We start from the raw sequence: 20,372 nt of genomic DNA on the forward strand, positions 1-20,372 counted from the left end.
TACTGCAGAATCTCTTGCATTTCTAACAAAGTAGTGCTAATGTTCTGAGATACAGTGAAAATCAGTTGTTTTACATGCCATCCAGACAGATCATGCCATCTATAACACTGAACAGCAAATGTTTTCAGAAGTGTTGCTTCCTCAGATTTTTTTTTATGATAGTCTGCTTGAAACTGAATACAAATATAATTACAGACTACTTGTATCACATAGGAATTTGGAGAAACAAGAAATTAACTTTTATTGAATATAATGTGTTTAGTTATATAACAGTGCTGACAGTTTGCAATAGTTCAACTAAGCTAAAAATGTTTTGATGATTTTCATTTGTACTCCATGTCTGAGGCCTCTCGCTTAAGTGTCCAACAATAATCAGCCAGCATTGATGGATCCCAGTTGCCCTGATACCGTTTCTCCATGACCGCAATGTTCTGGTGAAACCTCTCATCATGCTTGGCATTGACAGCGCCAAGATTTGCAGGGAAGATGTCTAAATGGGAATGCAGAAAATGAATCTTTAGTGACATGTTGAACTTCATAGTTATGTATGCTTGAAGCATGTTTACAACTAGCTGCACGTAGTTTGTGCTCTGTAGTTGCCAAGAAAAATCTCAATGTCCTTGAATGTCTTCCATCTGATTTTCGCCACTCCCTTTAGAAATTCTTCGAATTGCCTGTCATTGATGACTCATTTGATTTGTGGACCAACAAAAATGTCTTCTTTAGTCTTGGCATCAGTTATTCTGGGAAACATCTGTCTCAAATCCTTCATGGAAATGTTTGTGCCTGGTGACAGCAGATTCTATCCTTGCAGCCTTGAACCCAGTAATTCTGTTTTTGCCTTTGACAAACCCAAGTCTCTGACCAGGTCATTTAACTCAGATTTAGTTATCAGATGAGGCTCACTCAACATAAAGGGTTCACAATCTGTATCAGTATCAGTGTTGTTTTTCATTGCTGCCTTGTGCATTGTGGCATCTCCGTCTGCCCCCTCTAGACTCCATGTCTCTGGTGGCTCTGGTCCTGAAAGACTATCGTCGCGCGATGCAGGTCTTGTGGCTGAAGGGAGATTGGGGTATTCAATGGATTTCAGGGAAACCAGACACACTGGTCAGACAGAAGGAGCAGTCTGTCACATGATCCTTCTGCTCTCGCCATATCATCAGGACAGCAAACGGCATTGATCTCCAAGTACCTCTGAGCTGAGCTCTAAGATCAACCGTGCATGTTGCGCAAAAAATGTGAGGAGCCCAGGCTTTGTCTTGGACGCCAATTTTACACCCACAGTCGAGCTCATGGCTTTCTTAATAAGAGGAGTCATGCTCCATCATTGAAATTTAAGTGTATACTCACCACAAATATAACAGAAAGTATTGCAGCTGTTGCAACATTGGCGAGACATTTTGCTATCACAAATACTTCTGAAAATACAATTACTTTATTATAATGAGTACACACAATATGCTATGTGCGTAGAAGATGCGCATCAACCTGATCGCAAACGTATATACAAGTAAACGCAATGTATAGAATGGTGTGTGTGTGATGCTTTTGCAGCCGTTCTAAAACCTGTCCTGCCACGCAGCATCTGCCCTGCCTAAGCATGTCTAGGCATTCCTGGACAAGATAGAAAACTTCTCGGCTTACATTGTGGGCAACATTTTTTAAGTGACTTGATTATGAATTGAAATAAGAAATATAGGTAATTTCAAAAAAATGGTGCGTGGTAGGAAAATTTCATGGTGATTTTCAAGAACAACAACCCAAAGTCCAAAAGACACACCCAAAGGTATTCAGGAAGCAATATCTTTGTTGTTCAGTGTATTTACTCAAGGTAGTAAAAAGAAAACAAAATGTGGAATATGGTGTTACACAGAAAGTGCAATGCAGTTAGACAAATAACAAGGATAAATTACAAGGACAGCCACAGATATGAGCCAGTATTTTATGTAAAAATAATGTTGCTGACTTAGAGGGCTGAATGGAATACTCTTGACTGTTCTTTGCTTTCTTCCCACCGTGTTGTAGATAATAGGTGGAGTTGACTCTTCCCTGTATCTGGGCAACATCTGGTTCACACCAATCAGGAAGCAGTGGTACTATGAGGTCATTATAGTCAAGATCGAGATCAATGGACAGGACCTGAATCTGGACTGTAAGGAGGTGAGGAATCTCCATGCTGAGTCCCACATTCCACCAAGTCACCACACCTTCCTTGCACACTAGATTCCCAGACCCAAGCAGCTGCATACTAACATGCATGCCATATACTGAATCACAACACACACTCCAAATGCTGACTGACAGCCACAGTGTCACACCCATGGGCCTGTTCCACAGCCTTGTGTTGAAAAAGCACTCTTGTGCTGGTGCTCCCCTCTACTGTATCCTGAGGCCGAGTTACACCTCAGAAATACAAAATAATTCTGAGGATTATCAAAAAACAATGAAAATTTATTAAAGATGGGATAATAGTAGCAGAGATTGAATAAAAGATTTTAACAGGTTATCCAGATCAAGGCAATGGTTGGTGTACATATACCACTACTGTATTATTTCCCAAACCAAGACAGTCCAAAGTATGTTTCACATGCTGTAGTTAAGCTGAGTGAACACTTGGTGTGATCTTCCAAAAGGCTTTTAATATTCAAAAAGCTGAAGGTATTGCATGTGGTGGAACTGGCCCTTTATCCATGATCTCCCACCACTGTGGAGAAAGTAACTGGAGAGAGGATTAGACAGACAGGAGAGGTGAAGGTAAATGGAGAGGACAGTCTGTGGAGTGCAGTAGAACAAAGAGACATATGGGTCCATTGTTCATTGAAAGTGGCATCACAGGAAGACAGGTTCATAAAGAAAGCTTTTGGCCTTCATAAATCAATGTATTGAGTATAGGAGATGGAATGCAATGTGGAAGTTGTACAAGATGTTGGTGAGGTCTAATTTGGAGTATTGTGTGCAGTTTTGGTCACCTACCTACAGGGAAGATGTAAGTAAGGCCAAAAGAGTGCAGAGAAAGTTCACAAGGATTTTGCCAGGTCTGGAGGACCTGAGTTACACGGAAAGATTGAAAAGGTTCAAAGATTCAAAATATGTATGCAGTATACAACTCTAAGGTTTATTTTCTCAAGACAACCATAAAAAAAGAAAACCACAGAGGCCGTTCAAAGAAAAATATCAACACCTCACCCCCCATGCGCAAAAGAATTGCGCAAATGGCAACAAAACTCTTCCCCCCAGTAAAAAAACAAACAAGTTGCACAAATGGCAGCAACATCAACCCCCCCGCCACCCACATGCAAAAAACAAATAAAACGCGCAAATGGCAACATTATCACCCCCCCCCACACGTGCAAAAAACAAATTGCGCAAATGGCAACAAGAAAGAACAAGCGAAAACACAGAATATAAAAACCTCAGATCAAGAGTCTTACAGAACTACGGCACAATGCATAAAGCACAGACCCAGAACTTCAGGAGCAGCAAGAGGGAGAGAGACTGTCACATTCCTCCAGCGGCAGTGAGCGAGAGGCTGGTAGACGGCACTGAACATTCGCTCGCCTCAGTGATTCAATCTACCTCAATGCTTTACTTGGTGAGACATGAAGTTGATCATGGGCTTGTGCCCTGTCTCTAAGCTTCTTGGCCTTGAGGCCACTCGCCTCCTGGAACCTTCATGGAGACAGCAACACACAAGATCACTCAATCAGCCCGACAACACACCTTCAAACTGTAGTTCACAAGCTCCAACAGTACCAGAACCACATTTAAAAGAAAAAGACTATTCCTTGGAAGGTAGAAGGTTGAGAGGAGATTTGATAGAGGTAGACAAAATTATGAGGGGTATAAATAGAGTAAACGCAAGCAGTCTTTTTCCACTGATGTTGGGTTAGGACTATAACCTGAGGTCATGGGTTATGGTTGACAGGTGAAAAGTTTAAAGGGAAACTCCTTCGCTCAGAGTTGTGAGAGTGTGGAACGAGCTGCCAACACAAGTGATGCATGCAAGCTCGATTTCAAAATTGAAGAGAAGTTTGCATAGGTACATGGATGGTAGGAATATGGAGGGCTATGGTGCCGGTTGATGGAAGTAGGCAATTTAAATGGTTTGGCAAGGACTATATGGGCTGAAGGGCCTATTTCTGTGCTGTACTTTTCTATGACTCAAATATCAGCAGGGTGGTTGGGAATGGCTGTTAAGGGTAGGGGTTGGCACAGTTGCTTTTGGTGCCAGCAATCACAGATTGGAGTTCGATTACTAATCCTGTCTTTAAGGACTTTTTACATTTTCCTCATGTCCATGTGGGTTTCCTCAGGGCACTCCAGTTTCCACCTGCATTCCAATGACATACGGGTTATAGTTAGTGAGTTGTGGCCATGCTGTGTTGGCTCCGGAAGAATGGCAACACTTTCAGGATGCCCCCGGCATGATTCTTAGAATGTCTTAGTCATTGATGCAAAATGATGCATTTCACTATCTGTTTCGATGTACGTGTGACAAATAAACCTAATCTTTAGGAGTGCAATCAGTAAAATGTTAAAGAGGGCATCCAACAGGAAAATGTTGGAGTCCTCAAACCATGGTCAAAGAAGATCTCAGCTTTCCAAGGAATGACCTGCTTCAGTGTTTTCTCAGGCTTGTATGTATTGTAAAATTTTGAACAAATGACTGTCTTAATTGTTCTGCATATTTATGGCAGCCTCCACTTGTTGATGGGTCAGATGAGGAGATGTACTAGCAATAATACAGGCCTCGGTCTCTGACTCAGACTAATGATGCCACAAGCCCTAGCTTTCACCTCCTCACTGACATCACTCTCTGTGTCATTGGTTTGTAACTGATTATCTCTCTTGTACAGTACAGCACAATACAGGCCCTTCAGCCCATGATATTGTGCCGACCATTTAACCTACTCCAAGATCATACTAACCCTTCCCTCCCACATAGCCCTCCATTTTTCTTTCATCCGTGTGCCTATCTACAAGCCTCTTGAAGTTCCCAATGTACTTGCCTCTACCACAATTGGCAATGGATTCCACAGACCTACCACTGTGTGTGGGGAAAAAAAATTACCTCTGACACCCCCCCACTCCCCATACTTTCCTCCAATCACTTTAAAATTATGCTTCCTCTTATTAGTCATTGCAGCCCAGGAAAAAAGAGAAGTTCTATCTACAGTATGCCTCTTGTCATCTTGTACACCTTTATCAAGTTACCTTTCATCCTGCTTTACTCTAAAGAGAAAAGCCCTAGCTTACTTAACCTTTTCTATTTTGCTTTCTGGTTTCTGCAGTACAACTACGACAAGAGCATCGTAGACAGTGGAACTACCAATCTCCGGCTGCCCAAGAAGGTCTTCCAGGCTGCAGTGAAATCCATCAAGGCTGCGTCTTCTGTTGAGTATTGTTTCCTAAAAAGGAAAGAAAGTGAAAGTATTATTTTAAACTGCTTATTTCTCCTGGTTTTGTCCTCAAAATATGGGCTGTTACTCAATTTTTGAGATGTGGGCAAAGCTGCTCTTGAGAAGATGGCAGTGAGACTTTTGACCCATTGCAGTACTTCAACAATACTGTGGGTCATGGTGTTCTAGGATTTAGACCTAGTGGTTATGAAGGGGCTGCTATAAGTTGGTGTGTGCCATAACAAAACATCCTTTGGCAGGACTGGCGGAGGGTTTCGGTCCAAATCGTCGACAACATTCTTTTCCATAGATGCTGCTTGGCCTGGCTGAGTTCCTCCAGCATTTTGTGAATGTTTACTCTCAATCACTTTCGTTCTGGTACATACATGTTTAATATTTTCAGAAATCAAAAGTTTGGATGTAGTGTCTCTATCCTTAATTGTGAACTGTTTCTCTTTCCACAGATGTTGCCTGACCTGCTGAGTGTTCTCAGCATTTTGTGTTGTTATTTCTGATGGGTTTTACACTATGATGACTCTTATTGAATGGATCCCTTAGATGGGCGATAGCCTGCATTTGTGTAATTCAAGATCATGTGGCTCAGGAGGTATCAGAAATAGAGAAAAATAAGTTTGGTTAAAATCTGGACATTGAGGACAGCAAAACCTATCACATAAGCACATGAGAATGTTCAAAGGAGGAATTAAAGTAAGGCCTATTTTGCCCTTACCATTTGAGATAATGGATCCCTTGAATTATTTTTAAGGGAAGCAAAGGAAATATCTTTGATACAGTATCTTACCCAAATTTATGCCAGACCAAGACTAGTATTTTAGATTATCACACTGGTGCAAAAGAAGACAGCCACAGTTCCTTCACTACAAAAGTGACCACTTCAAATATAATTTATTGACCATAAAGAAATTGGAACATTATAAATTCACAAAAGGTGCATTGCAGTTAACTAGTATTACACAACACATGAGAATCCTACAGTTACACGTTTTAGGAAGCTAACTAACCATGACTTCATTTCTATGGTATCAGATTGGGGAGTATTGAGGATCATTTCTCTGACACAGGCAATTATTTTTTTATGTAGACCATTACAACACAGTACAGTTCCTTCAGCCCACAATGTTGTGTAAACTTTTTAGCCTACTCTAATATCAATTTAACCCTCCCCTTTTACATAGTCCTCTATTTTTCCATTATCCATGTGGTTCTTTAAGAATCTCTTAAATGTCCTTAATGTATCTGCCTCTACACCACCCCTGGCAGGGTGTTCCACACACCCACCACACTGTTTTTTTAAAAAAAAACTTAACTCTGACATCTAAATATTCTTAAAGTATGGTCAATATACCTCGTGCCTCAGATCCTATGAACTCAGCTTTTCTCCATCTTAGGGTGGTGAAGATTAATTTCCCATTGGGGTAAAAAAAAATTGAGGAAATAAACCCAAAGAAAGAAAGAAACATAAACTGGTCAAACTTCATGATAGCTTCATCCAAAGGTTTGCAAATAATTGTAATGGGTCGGCCAGTTGTTAAGTTTATAACACCTTCTTCCAGAAAGTGTCAAGTGCCATAAGTAGTGCGTGAATGGTATTGAATCAGCCAGATGATACACTGGGTTATAACTAGACTTAGTTCAACACGCACAATTATTAAACTGCAGCCATTGACAATGGTGCCATAGAGGTAAATTAGTGCAGATTGAAGGAAAGCAAGTTTAAACTACATTTCTTCATCATCCCATTTTACTGGTCAGGACTGTCAGCTATTGAAACCACAACAGAGAGAATGATAAAGATCTGTGATTGGTTCCCCATGTCAATAGACTCATTGTTATATTTCCAACATTAAAGGATAACAATCCAGAAACCATCCCAGGGTGGTACTCAAGTTGAATGTGATGAGAAACTATAAAGTCTCAGACACCTCATTAGATGAAAGACAAATTCAGCAGACAATATGCGCAAGTTCTTCTTCATTATTGTAATAACATCATACAGTTATTACCCTACAACCATCAGGCTCCTGAACCATTGTAGATAACTTCACTCATCTCAACACTGAACTGATTTCACAACCTATGGACTCACTTTCAAGGAATTCCACAACTTATGCTGTCAATATTGGTTGTTTGTCAGTCCTTGTGTGGAGTTTTCCACTGATTCTATTGTATTTCTCTGTTCTATCGTGAATGCATGTAAAATTAAACTCAGTGTAGTATATGGTGACTGTGAAGGTAGTAAATTTACTTTGAACTTTATAAAACACAAGAGATTCTGCAGATGCTGGAAATCCAGAGCAACACACACAAAATACTGGAGAAACTCAGCAGGTCAGGCAGCATCTGTGAAATGAATAAGCAGTCGACAAGACTGTAAGAGGGCGAACTTTACACAGAGTGGTAGACAATCTATAGACAGGATTTCAGATCACTGAGCAGTTCACGGTTTACTGAAGGAAAATGAGTGTCTGATTAGCAATGATTTACAGTGGGATGCTCCATCTTTGCTATTTCAATCTCTGGAAATCCAAAGCAAAAAAAAAGTTACTGGTTTTATCCCCTGCCTGGTGATCGTTTTTGCTTGCAGCAAGATAGGACAAAATGCTGGAGGAACTCAGCAGGCCAGGCAGCGTCCATGGAGAGAAATAAACAGTGAACATCTTGAGCCGAGATCCTTTATCAGGATTGGAAAGGAAGGGGGAGAATCCAGAGTAAAAAGGTGGGGGGAGCAGAAGGAGTAAAAGTTGGTAGGTGATAGGTGAAAAATTGCATCATTAGCATACCATACCTTCCCGAAGTGCTTTGCAAGCCAAAAGAAAAACTATATCAAAGGACCTTTCTAAAAGGACAGAGACTGATAGTTCCTGAAGAAATATTGGGAAACCAAATTTTTGAATTCATGTAAGAAAATAGTCATTATTATGAGGACACTGTTGTAAATTCCTCATCTATATGTCTTAAGAATTTGCAACAGAACAGATTCCCTAGTGTAAAGTCTTAATATACACATCAAACATACATATGTTTAAATGATGAATGACTGTATTTTAAAACTTGTACAACATCTGGTGTTGATTAAAGACTCCCAGTGTGATGAAATATTCATGATCATCATTACTGCCTTCACTTTTTATTTTTTCTCTCTCTTTTGACAGACGGAGAAGTTCCCTGATGGATTCTGGTTGGGTGAGCAGCTGGTGTGCTGGCAGGTTGGCACCACGCCCTGGCACATCTTCCCTACAATATCGCTGTACCTCATGGGAGAAGCCACCAATCAATCTTTCCAAATCACTATCCTACCACAAGTAAGTCAGAAAGACATTCAGTTACAACATCCAATCCATTTAACCTTCAAACCTGTATTTGTTTCCTAGAACCTTTGCATTTCTTTTTAAGGTTTACACCACCCCACCTCATTTTTTTAAAAAATCCAACACTAAGAGCTCCTACTACTGGATGGATCTTGGGTATGAGGATTTTTAGTCACAGATATGTTAGTGCCAAACTATTTAATCAAGTTTATAGTGATAAGCTATCTTGGAGGAAAGCCAGGTTTCATTAATAAACTGAACCAATTAATTCTGGCAAAATGAAATAAAAAGAGAAGAATATTAGAACTGTTTGACATGTCAGGCAGCACCTTCACTAAGAGTAACAGAGTTAACGTTTCTGTATCTGATGGACATTCAGTGACCATGTCATTATGTACCTCCTGTACCTAATAAAGTGGCTATTGAGTGTATGTTCATGGTCTGCTGCTGCTGTTGCCTATCTACTTAAAGGTTTGGTGTGTTGTGCATTCAGAGATGCTCTTCTGCACACCACTGTTGTTACACATGGTTATTTGAGTTGCTGTTACTTCCCAGTCTGGCCATTCTCCTTTAACCTCTCTCATTAACAAGGCATTTTCACTCACAGAGCTGCCACTCACTGGATGCTTTTTTTGTTTTTCACACCATTCTCTGTAAACTCTAGAGACTGTTGTATGTGAAAATCCCAGGAGATCAGCAGTTTCTGAAATACTCGAACCACCCCATCTGGCACCAACAATCATTCCACGGTCAAAGTCACTTAGATCACATTTCTTCCCCATTCTGATGTTTGGTCTGAACAACAACTGAACCTCTTGACCATGTCTGTTTGCTTTTATTGCATTGAGTTGCTGCCACATGATTGGTTGATTAGATATTTGCATTAATGAGCAGGTGTGCCTAATAAAATGGCCACTGAGAGTAGATACCTAGTCTCAACACCAGAATTGGAACCATTAATCCAGCCTTCGCTCTGCTCTTTCTTCTCATTTATCCTCTACTTTGCTTTTTCATAAATCAGCCTGCATAAGGATGTGTCTTCTTTTGAATAATGAAACAAAGAAATAGAACAGAATTGAAGAATCGATAGCCAGACAGAGGAGTTGGCCTTTGAAGTGTGATAGAAGCAGCTTGGCTTTTTACACAGAGTAGCTTGGAAGAATTAGAACTGATCTCAGCTAGATCTATTTGAATTAGAGGCTGTTTCTTCAATGTAGCAGAGAGATCTTGGGATCCAAGTTCACAACTCCTTGAAAGTGGCTACACAGGTCGATAAGGTGTATAATGGAATGCTTGCTTTTATTAGTTGAAGCATTGAGTTCAAAAGTCAGGAGGTATGGTGCAACTTTATAAAACTCTGGTTAGTTCACATCTAGAGTATTGCATTCAGTAAATAGGATTGTGAGAACATGATGTATTGAGGCTTCAAGGGGTTATGGACAAGCTAAGTGAGTGACCAAGTTATATAGTATAGCAAAGTGTGAGGTTATCTGTGCTGGCACACAAAATAGAAAAGTAGATTGTTGGTTAAGTGATCAGAGGCTGAGTACAGCTGATGATCAGTGGCACTTATATGAGCTTGTATACAACTCACTTAAAGCACATTGGTAGGTACAAATCATCAATGGGGAAAATGGTACATTAATCTTTATACAGGACGATGTGAATATGAGTGAAGAAATCTCATTAGACCACACTTCAGTATTTTGTCAACCAACACAGACAACACACACAAAATGCTGAAGGAACTCAGCAGGCCAGGCAGCATCTATGGAAAAGAGTACAGTCGACATTTCAGGCCAAGACCCTGCATCAGGACTAGAGAAAAAAAAAGATGAGGAGTCAGAGTTAGAAGGTGGAGGGGGGAAACGGATGGAAGAAACACAAGGTGATAGGTGAAACCAGGAGGTGGGGGCTGAAAGAAAGAGCTGGGAAGTTGATTGGTGAAAGAGATAAAAGCCTGGAGAAGGTGGAGTTTGATAGGAGAGGACAGAAGGCCAAGGAAGAAAGAAAAGGGAGAGAAGCACCAGAGGGAGGTAATGGGCAGGTAAGGAGATAAGGTGAGAGAGGGAAAGGGGATTGGATTGGGGAATGATGAAGCAGTGGGGGAGGGGCATTGCTGGAATTTCATGAAATCGATGTTCGTTCCACCAGGTTGGAGGCGACCCAGACAGAATACAAGGTGTTGCTCCTCCAACCTGAGTGTGGCCTCATCACGACAGTAGAGAAGGCCTTGGACTGACATATTGGAATGGGATTGGGAAGTAGAAATGAAATGGGTGGCCACCAGGAGATCCCGCTTTTTCTGGCGGATGGAGTGTAGGTGCTCAGCAAAGCTGTCTCCCAATCTATGTCGGTTCTCACAGAAGACCACACCGGGAGCACCAGATACAGTACACAACCCCAACAGACTCACAGGTGAAGTGTTGCTTCACCTGGAAAGACTGTTTAGGGCCCTGAATGGTAGTGAGGGAGGAGGTGTAGGGACAGGTGTAGCACTTGTTCCGCTTACAAGGGTAAGTGCCAGGAAGGAGATTAGTGGGGAGGGACAAATGGACAAGGGAGATGTGTAGGGACCAAGTCTCTTAAATGTCCCTAATGTATTTGGCTCTACCAGCGTCCCTGTCATTGTGTTCCATGCACCCACCATTCTGTAAAACCTTACCTCTGAGATTCCTCCCCCACTATACTTCCCTCTAATTGCCCTAAACTAATGCTCCATCATATTAGCCATTTCCACTTGGGAAAAAGTTTCTGGCTGTCCACTCGATCTGGGCTTGTTTTCATTTTGTACACCTCTGTCGTCACCTCACACCCTGTTCCACTGCAGAGAGAAATGCCGTATACTGCTTAAAATTTCCTCAAGACATGCTCTCTAATCTGGGCAGCATCCTGGTAAATAGCTTCTGCACCCTCTCTAAAGCTTTCACATAATAAGGGACCAGAATTCTCTACAATTTAGAAGAATCAGAATCAGGTTTAATTTCACTGAAGTCAGTCATGAAATTTGTTGTTTTGCAGCAGCGCAGTACAATACATAAAAATGCTATACATTACAAAAAGAAATATGTATGAAAAGTTAAATTAAATTTTAGTACTAAAAGAAATCAAAAATAGTGAGGTACAGTTTATAGCCCTTTCAGAAATCTGATAGCGGAAGGGGAAGTGTGTCTAGTGTCTCTCTCCAGGCTCCTGTTCCTGAATGAGAGGAGATTTAATTGAAGAATACAAAATTCTTAAAGAGCTTAACAGACGAGAGCAGGGAGGGGTTTCCCATGACTAAGGAGTCTAAGATAAGGGGATGTAGACTGAGAATGAAGAGTGAGCCATTTAAGCTTCACTAAGTGGATGGAGAACCTTTTGAATTTTCTATGCATTAGGCCATAGAACCCATTCAAACAGATGAACAGATTTCTGTGCACTTAAGAGAATCAAGATATGGGGATAGTACAGGAAAATAACATTTGGGTACAAGATCAGCCCTGATTGTAGTGAATGATTGAGCAGCCTCAATGCAACTGACTACCTCTGCTTTTATTTCTTCTGCTTAATGGAATGCATCTGATTGATTTCTTCATTTCTCTAAAACCTAGCAATATCTACGTCCAGTAGAAGACGTGGCCACCTCACAGGATGACTGCTACAAGTTCGCCATCTCTCAGTCCACCACAGGAACTGTGATGGGAGCTGTCATCATGGAGGGCTTTTACGTAGTCTTTGACCGTGCCCGAAAGCGCATTGGATTTGCGGTTAGCACCTGTCATGGTGAGTGTGATGAATCCTATTTATTTGTCCTGTTTCTCATCTCAGACTGAATACAACATTCATAAAAATGACCGATTCCTGTTCTGACTCAGCACAACACGAGACTGGGTCACTGGTACTTGCTCCTCATATTCATGGGAGGGTGTCTGCCTTCCTTCAGAAAGTCCTCCTCACCTCAGCAAAAGATCATGTCAGATCGCACTGTTGCAAAACATTGCACCTGCCCATAATCCTGTTCTCAATCTAACATAATGGATCAATTCATCTTGGTTCCTAGTACTGGGAACTACCTTAAAACAAATTGGTAACCTCAAACTTACTTATTTAAGCCCATCACCCCTACTGGGTAATAGGCCATCAACAGCAGCTCGCCAGAGTCCTCTGTCCTGGGCCAGTATTTCAAGTTGTCCCCATATGTAGTGCATCAAAGATCTTTCCTCTCCCAGGGATGAGGTCTTTGTAACTTCTGTAGCTTTGGGATGGATTGCTAGCCTCATGCCCACTCCTCCTCCTTTCACAGCCAAGCTTGAGATTATCCATGGCAGAGTTAAGGAGAAGTCAAAGTAGTTTGTAATTGGTGAAGTTTGTCAAGGCAATTGGAACTTCAAAACCTGGGCTTCTGTACCTCCCTCTGCAACTCTATCCTTGACTTCCTCAGTAGGGGACTATTTTGCTGCCCAACTCTGCTTCTTCACTCTGTGTTTAATTGGATCTGGTCTTGCATGATACAGACATTAGACAGCACTTACTTTAATAACAAAAAGGTATTAGCAAATTTAGCCTTTCCTGAGTTTTGTGCTTTACAAACTCTTGCAAGCTTGTCAATCAGAAATCCAATTTATTGCACTAGATTTCAACCAGTGTACATATGGAGCAGCTGAAAATATTGAAATGTCTTGCAGGCCTGTTGAACTAACAATAAGTTAGGATATTGACCATAAAACATTGGAGCAAAATTAGACCATTCAGTCCATAGAGTTGGTGCTGGCATTTCATAAATGGCTGATTCATTATCATTCTCACCCACATTCTCCTGCCTTCTCGCTATAACCTTTGACACCTTTCAGCCTCCACTTTAAATATACTCAATGACTTGGCCTCCACAGCCGTCTAGCAATGAATTCCACACTCTGACTAAGGAAACTCCTTCTCATTTCTGTTCTAAAGGGACATCCTTTTAACCTGAGATTGTGCCCTCTGGCCCTAGACTCCCCACTATAGGGAACATCTACTTTATCTAGACCTTTCTATATTTTATTGGTTTCAATGAGATCCCTCATTCTCAAATTCCAGCGAGTACAAGCCCAGAACCATCAAACAAGAAATTAAGGAAAGGGAAGATAGAGTATGAAAGTAAATTAGCACAGTTGAGGGAATTGACGGAGGTTATAGTAGGCGCGTTGGTAATCATTTACCAAAATTCTCTAGACTTTGGGCAGGTCCTGGCTGACTGGAAAACAGCAAATATCATGCCACTTTATAAAAAAGGATGTAGGCAAAAAACAGACAACTATAGACCAGTTAGCTTAACATCTGTAGTCGGGAAAATACTTAAAGCTGTCATTAAGGAAGAAATAGCGAAACATTTAGAAAGGAGTGGTTCCATGAGACAGACACAGCATGGATTCAGAAAGGGCAGGTCCTGTTTGACAAACTTCCTGGAGTTCTTTGAGGACATAATGAGTGCAGTGGATAGAGGGGAACAGGTGAATGGTGTATGCTTGGATTTCCAGAAGGCGTTCGATAAGGTGCCACACAAGAGTCTTATAAATAAGATAAAGATGCATGGAGTCGGAGGAAGTTTATTGGCATGGATAGTGGATTGGTTAACCAATCCAGAGAGTTGGTATAAATGGGTGTTTCTCCAGTTGGCAGTCTGTGGTGAGTGGGGTGCTGCAGAGGTTGGTGCTGGGCCCGCAGCTGTTTACCATTTACATTGATGATTTGGAAGAGGGGATTGAGTGTAGCGTAGCAAAATTTGCTGATGACACTAAACTGAGTGGAAAAGCAAATTGTACAGAGGATGTGGAGAGTCTGCAGAGGGATATAGATAGGTTAAGTGAGTGGGCCAAGGTCTGCCAGATGGAATGCAACGTTGGTAAATGCAAGATCGTGCACTTGGAAGGAATGATAGAAGAGCAGATTATTATTTAAATGGTGAAAGATTGCAGCATGCTGTTGTGCAGAGGGACTTGGGAGTGCTTGTACATGAATCGCAAAAGGTTGGCTTGCAGATACAACAGGTTATTAAGAAGGCAAATGGAATGTTGGCCTTCATTGCTAGAGGGATTGGATTCAAGAGCAGGGACGTCATGCTGCAACTATACAGGGTACTGGTGAGACCTCATCTGGAGTACTGTGTGCAGATCTGGTCTCCATACTTGAGGAAGGATATACCAGCTTTTGAGGCAGTGCAGAGGAAGTTCACCAGGTTGATTCCAGGGATAAAGGGATTAACCTACGAGGAGAGATTGAGTTGTCTGGGACTATATTCGCTGGAATTCAGAAGAATGAGAGGGGATCTTATAGAAACATACAAAATTTTGAAAGAGATAGATAAGATAGAAGCAGGAAAGATGTTTCCATTGGTAGGTAAGACTAGAACTAGGGGACATAGCCTCAAGATTCAGGGAAGAATATTTAGGACGGAAATGAGAAACTGTTTATCCCAGAGAGTGGTGAATCTGTGGAATTCTCTGCCCAGGGAAACAGTTGAGGCTTCTTCACTAAATATATTTAAGAAACAGATAGATTTTTACACAGTAAGGGAATTAAGGGTTATGGGGAAAAGGCAGGTAGATGGAGCTGAGTTTATGGACAGATCAGCCATGATCTTATTGAATGGCAGGGCAGGCTCGATGGGCCAGAAGGCCTACTCCTGCTTCTATTTCTTATGTTCTAAATGCTCCTCATGTATTAGCCCTTTCATACCTGGGATCATTCTTGTGAACCTCCTGGACCCAGTTACGAATTGCAAAGCCTGATTTAGTTTGTTTTCTGCCACCCATAACATCATTCAAACAGGAATTGGCTGCATGCTTCAAGGAGAAAGTAAACTGGAGAGGTACATGGTAAGAGATGAGGGAGCTGTGCAAGACTCTGTACTTGAGGTAGCATGTTATCATACGGTTGCTAAGCCCATTATTAGTACCTGTCTTTAGCTATGCATTGCTCTTTACCCACCCATGGTATTATAGTGCCTTATTGCATGCCTCATTAGTATACCTGGAAATACTCATGGGTACAGGACGTGCTGCCCTGTACCGATGAAAGGTCTCAGTCTGAAACATTGACCGTTTACTCATTTCCATGGATGCTGCCTGACCTGCTGAGTTCCTCCAGCATCTGCTAAATCTCTTCTGTTCTCTGCAATTGCAAGGTTTGCACAGCACAGCACACCACAGTGAACGCTGTCGACCTCTTCTGTATGCAGACTCTGACTGCTGCTAGTTTTGGCTTTATTGAGTTTCTACTCAATTTTTGTGCAGCATCAAAAAATGACTGCAGTCACGTGCCAAAGGCAGCAGTGACACAGAAAAATTAATTACAGCATCACTCAAGGTTCAGGCATTGCAGGAATTCCTGCCAGACTGAGGATTTATTTAGATACATAGAAAAGCTACAGCCCAATACAGGCACTTCGGCCCACAATGCAGTGCCAAATATGTACTTAGAAATTACCTTAGGTTACCCGTAGCCCTCTATTTTTCTAAGCTCTTAAAAGACCCCATCGTTTCCGCCTCCACCACCGTTGCCGGCAGCTCATTCCACGCACTCACCACTCTCTGTGTTTAAAAAAAAACAACTTACCCCTGACATCTCCTCTGCACCTACTTCCAAGCACCTTAAAACTGTGCCCTCTTGTGTTAGTAATTTTAGCCCTGGGAAAAAGCCTCTGACTATTCACACGATCAATGCCTCTCATCATCTTGTACACCTCTATCAGGTCACCTCTCATTCTCCGTCGTTCCAAGGAGAAAAGGCCAAGTTCACTCAACCTATTCTCATAAGTCATGCTCCCCATTGCAGACAATATCCTTGTAAATTTCCTCTGCACCCTTTCTATGGTTTCCACATCCTTCCTCTAGTGAGGCAACCAGAACTGAGCACAGTACTCCAAGTGGGGTCTGACCAGGGTCCATATAGCTGTAACATTACCTCTCAGCTCTTGAACTCAATCCCATGGTTGATGAAGGCCAATGCACCGTATGCTGCCTTAACCACAGAGTCAACCTACACAGCAGCTTTGAGTGTCCTATGGAGTTGGACCCCAAGATCCCTCTGATCCTCCACACTGCCAAGAGTCTTACCATTAATACTCTATTCTGCCATCATATTTGACCTACCAAAATGAACCACCTCACACTTATCTGGGTTGAACTCTATTTGCCACTTCTCAGCCCAGTTTTGCATCCTGTCAATGTCCCACTGTAACCACTGACAGCCCTCCACACTATCCACAACACCTCCAACCTTTGTGTCATCAGCAGACTTACTAACCCATCCCTCCACTTCCTCATCCAGGTCATTTATAAAGAATCACAAAGAGTAGGGGTCCCAGAACAGATCCCTGAGACACACCACTGGTGACCGACCTCCGTGCAGAATGACCCATCTGCAAGCACTCTTTGCCTTCTGTGGGCAAGCCAGTTCTGGATCCACAAAGCCATGCCCCCTTGGATCCCATGCCTCCTTACTTCCTCAATGAGCCTTGTCTGGGGTACCTTATCAAATGCCTTGCTGAAATCCATATACACTACATCTACTGCTCGACCTTCATCAATGTATTTAGACACATCCTCAAAAAAATTCAATCAGGCTCATAAGGCACGACCTGCCTTTGACAAAGCTATGCTGACTATTCCTAATCATATTATGCCTCTCCAACTGTTCATAAATCCTGCCTTTCAGGATCTTTTCCTTCAGCTATAGTTTTCTGGGCTATCTCAACTCCCTTTCTTAAATAAGGGAACAACATCTGCACCCTTCCAATCCTCTGGAACCTCTCCCATCCCCATTGATGATGACACAGTAAGGGGTGGTAAAGAACAAAGGTTTAAGGGCAGCCCTGTATTTTACAGCTTGTTGCAACAAACATATAACTCTAAAGTGCAATGGTTGTTGTTCTTATACACCTCTGTCAAATCATCTCTCATCCTCCTTTGGTTCAGAGAGAAAAGCACTAGTTCACTCATCTTTCCTCCTAAGACATGCTCTCTAATCTAGGCATCATCCTGGTAAATCTCCTCTGCACCCTCTCTAAAGCTTCCACATCCTTCCTACAATGAGGGACCAGTATTCTCTACCATTTAGAAAAATATCTGAATCAAGTTTCATATCACTGAAATATGTCATGAGATTTAGTTTGTGGAAATATTACTTTGTAATACATTATAAATTACAATAATATATTGTTATGTACACGCAACCCTGTAAAATATCAGTAACATTAGAACACACCGTGAGTCTGGTTTTGCTGTTAACAAAACACTACTTTATTAGTAACTACTTAACTACGTCATATAGTATCTTAAACCAGGTTAATCAAGAGTTAATGGTGTTATGCATATATAGGTGTAAATATATAAACCCCCAAAACTTCTTCAAGCTTAGGTGGTAAGTGATGCAGTCTTACAATGGTATATAATAAAATACAGTTCAAATGCACAGGTTAATTAATGTGAGATGTTTGTATTCCAAAGGCGAATGTTGTGAGAAGGCAATTACGTCCATATTCTACAGATTGCACGACAACAATACAAAATAACAATAGCAGTAGTTTTTATCTCCGAAGTTATTCCACTCCCCAGACAAAATATCACCGACAGTGATCTTCAACGAATATCCTCACAACACAAGTGGTACCACACTTGAATTCAGCTATGAGACATCTCAAAGTGGTGGCCACAGGATACTCAAACAGAATCCATGTATGGATTATCACCAACAGTAGTTTATCACAAAGGGGACCAACTTCAAGGGAACCACCACCCAGGTAAGGGTCAACACACCGGTAGACTCCACAAGGTTACCCCAATCACACGTAATGTGACAGCCACTTATCCAGTTCCACGACATACGAAATAACTCCAACAATGATTTGCCACAGGGGTGCCTTTCTTCAGTGAACTACCACACCCAGACAAAGGGTTAACACACATGTGGTATTCACAAAGGATTTCCCCTCACCAGAGAACCCACTCCTGTGGATTAACTAAGTGACAATCACACTTTTGTAGCCAAATGGAAACAAACTCACCGTTATGGGCTACTTGGAGAGAGAGTCCAAATAGTGATCTCTTTGTCACTAGGTTTCTTCTGTTTCAAACCTTCCTCTCCTCTCTTCTCTGCAAACTTCCAGTTGCAGAAGTTTGAGAGTAATTTATCAATACTCTGGATCGATCTCAACTCACCCCTTTTGGGCTACTGAAAGTTTAAACCAGCGACCAATTCACTGGTGTCTTCCATTGACCGAATCCATCTTGATTCTGAGCATGTGTGTCTGTGTGTCCTTGTATATTCAAAACAAGCTGCAGAGAAACCATAACATTGATTGTCCCTCAAATAACACCACCTCTCTCTGTCTCTCTGGAGCTGCTCAAACTGTGTCCAAAAGTCAGTCTCATTCTCTCAGCATTTTAAAGTGATAGTCCACAGGAAAAATGAACCCTAGGGGTATATAACAAGTGGTTAAGGCGTTTGCCTAGTGATCTGAAGGTCGCTAATTCAAGCCTTGGCAGAGGCTTGCATGTGTGTCCTTGAGCAAGGCACTTAACCACACATTGCTCTGCGACGACACCGGTGCCAAGCTGCATGGATCCTAATGCCCTTCCCTTGGACAACATCGGTGGCATGGAGTGGGGAGATTTGCAGCTTGGGCAACTGCCGGTCTTCCATAAAAAAAAACCTTGCCCAGGCTTGAGCCCTGGAAACTTACCAAGGTGCAAATCCATGGTCTATCGAGACTAACGGAGGCCTACTACTACTACATACATATACATTCAATTAAATAGAGAGCAAAAAAATAGTGAGATAGTGTAAATGGGTTTATTGTCCATTCAGAAATCTAATGTAGAATCAGTACTAAAATGAAAGCAATAAGAATTAAACTCAAGAGATTGTGTAGTTGCTGGAAATCCAGAGCAACACACAAAATGCTGGAGGAACTCAGCAGGTTAGGTAGCATCTGTAGAGACGAATAAATAGTCAATGTTGTGGGCTGAGGAGATAGAACATAGAACAGCACAGAACAGGCCATTCAGCCCACAATGTTGTGCCAAACCAGCTAACAAAACACCCAAACACTAATCCCTCCTACCAACACCATGTCCATTACCTTCCATCTCGCCCCTCACATCCTTTTTGAACCTACCCTCTAATGCATGCCCTCAGGTATTACACATTTCAAACTTGGGAAACAGATACTCCTTGTCTATCTGTGCCTCTCATAATCTGACTAGCATCTATCAAATCTCCCCTTCAGCCTCTGCCACTCCAGAGAAGACAACCCAAGTTGATCCAGCCTCTCATGATAGCACATGCCCTCTAAACCAGGCAGCTTTCTGCTGAATTTCTTCTGCACCCTCTCCAAAGCCTCATTCTGCCTATAGTGGGGCAACCAGAACTGCATGCAATACTCCAGAGGTGGCCTAACCAGAGTTTTATAAAGTTGCACCATACCTCCTGACTTTTGAAGTCAATGCCTCGACTAATAAAAGCAAGCATTCCATAAACCACCTTATCGACCTGTGTAGCCACTTTCAAGGAGTTGTGAATTTGGATCCCAAGTTGTAGACTGAATACATCCAAATCCTACACTAAATATTAAAAACGTAACAGCCAGCAATGGTTATTTGTCTAATTTTGCAAAACCTCT

At 41.8% G+C, this 20,372-nt stretch overlaps 1 protein-coding gene across 3 annotated transcripts in view; it reads left to right on the forward strand.

Moving 5' to 3' along the window:
• bace1 (beta-secretase 1) overlaps positions 1–20,372 on the forward strand; it is a 178,395-nt gene that overhangs the window by 151,070 nt on the left and 6,953 nt on the right. For 2 of the 3 annotated variants that reach the window (XM_059956831.1, XM_059956830.1), the window contains 4 exons: positions 2,029–2,163; positions 5,295–5,396; positions 8,576–8,725; positions 12,325–12,496. In XM_059956831.1, coding sequence (XP_059812814.1) covers positions 2,029–2,163; positions 5,295–5,396; positions 8,576–8,725; positions 12,325–12,496 — 559 coding nt within the window. The remainder of the gene's footprint in view (positions 1–2,028; positions 2,164–5,294; positions 5,397–8,575; positions 8,726–12,324; positions 12,497–20,372) is intronic. The other variant, XM_059956832.1, reaches the window with a different exon arrangement.

This window comes from Hypanus sabinus, chromosome X2 (genome assembly GCF_030144855.1).
Source record: "Hypanus sabinus isolate sHypSab1 chromosome X2, sHypSab1.hap1, whole genome shotgun sequence".
NCBI lineage: Eukaryota > Metazoa > Chordata > Chondrichthyes > Myliobatiformes > Dasyatidae > Hypanus > Hypanus sabinus.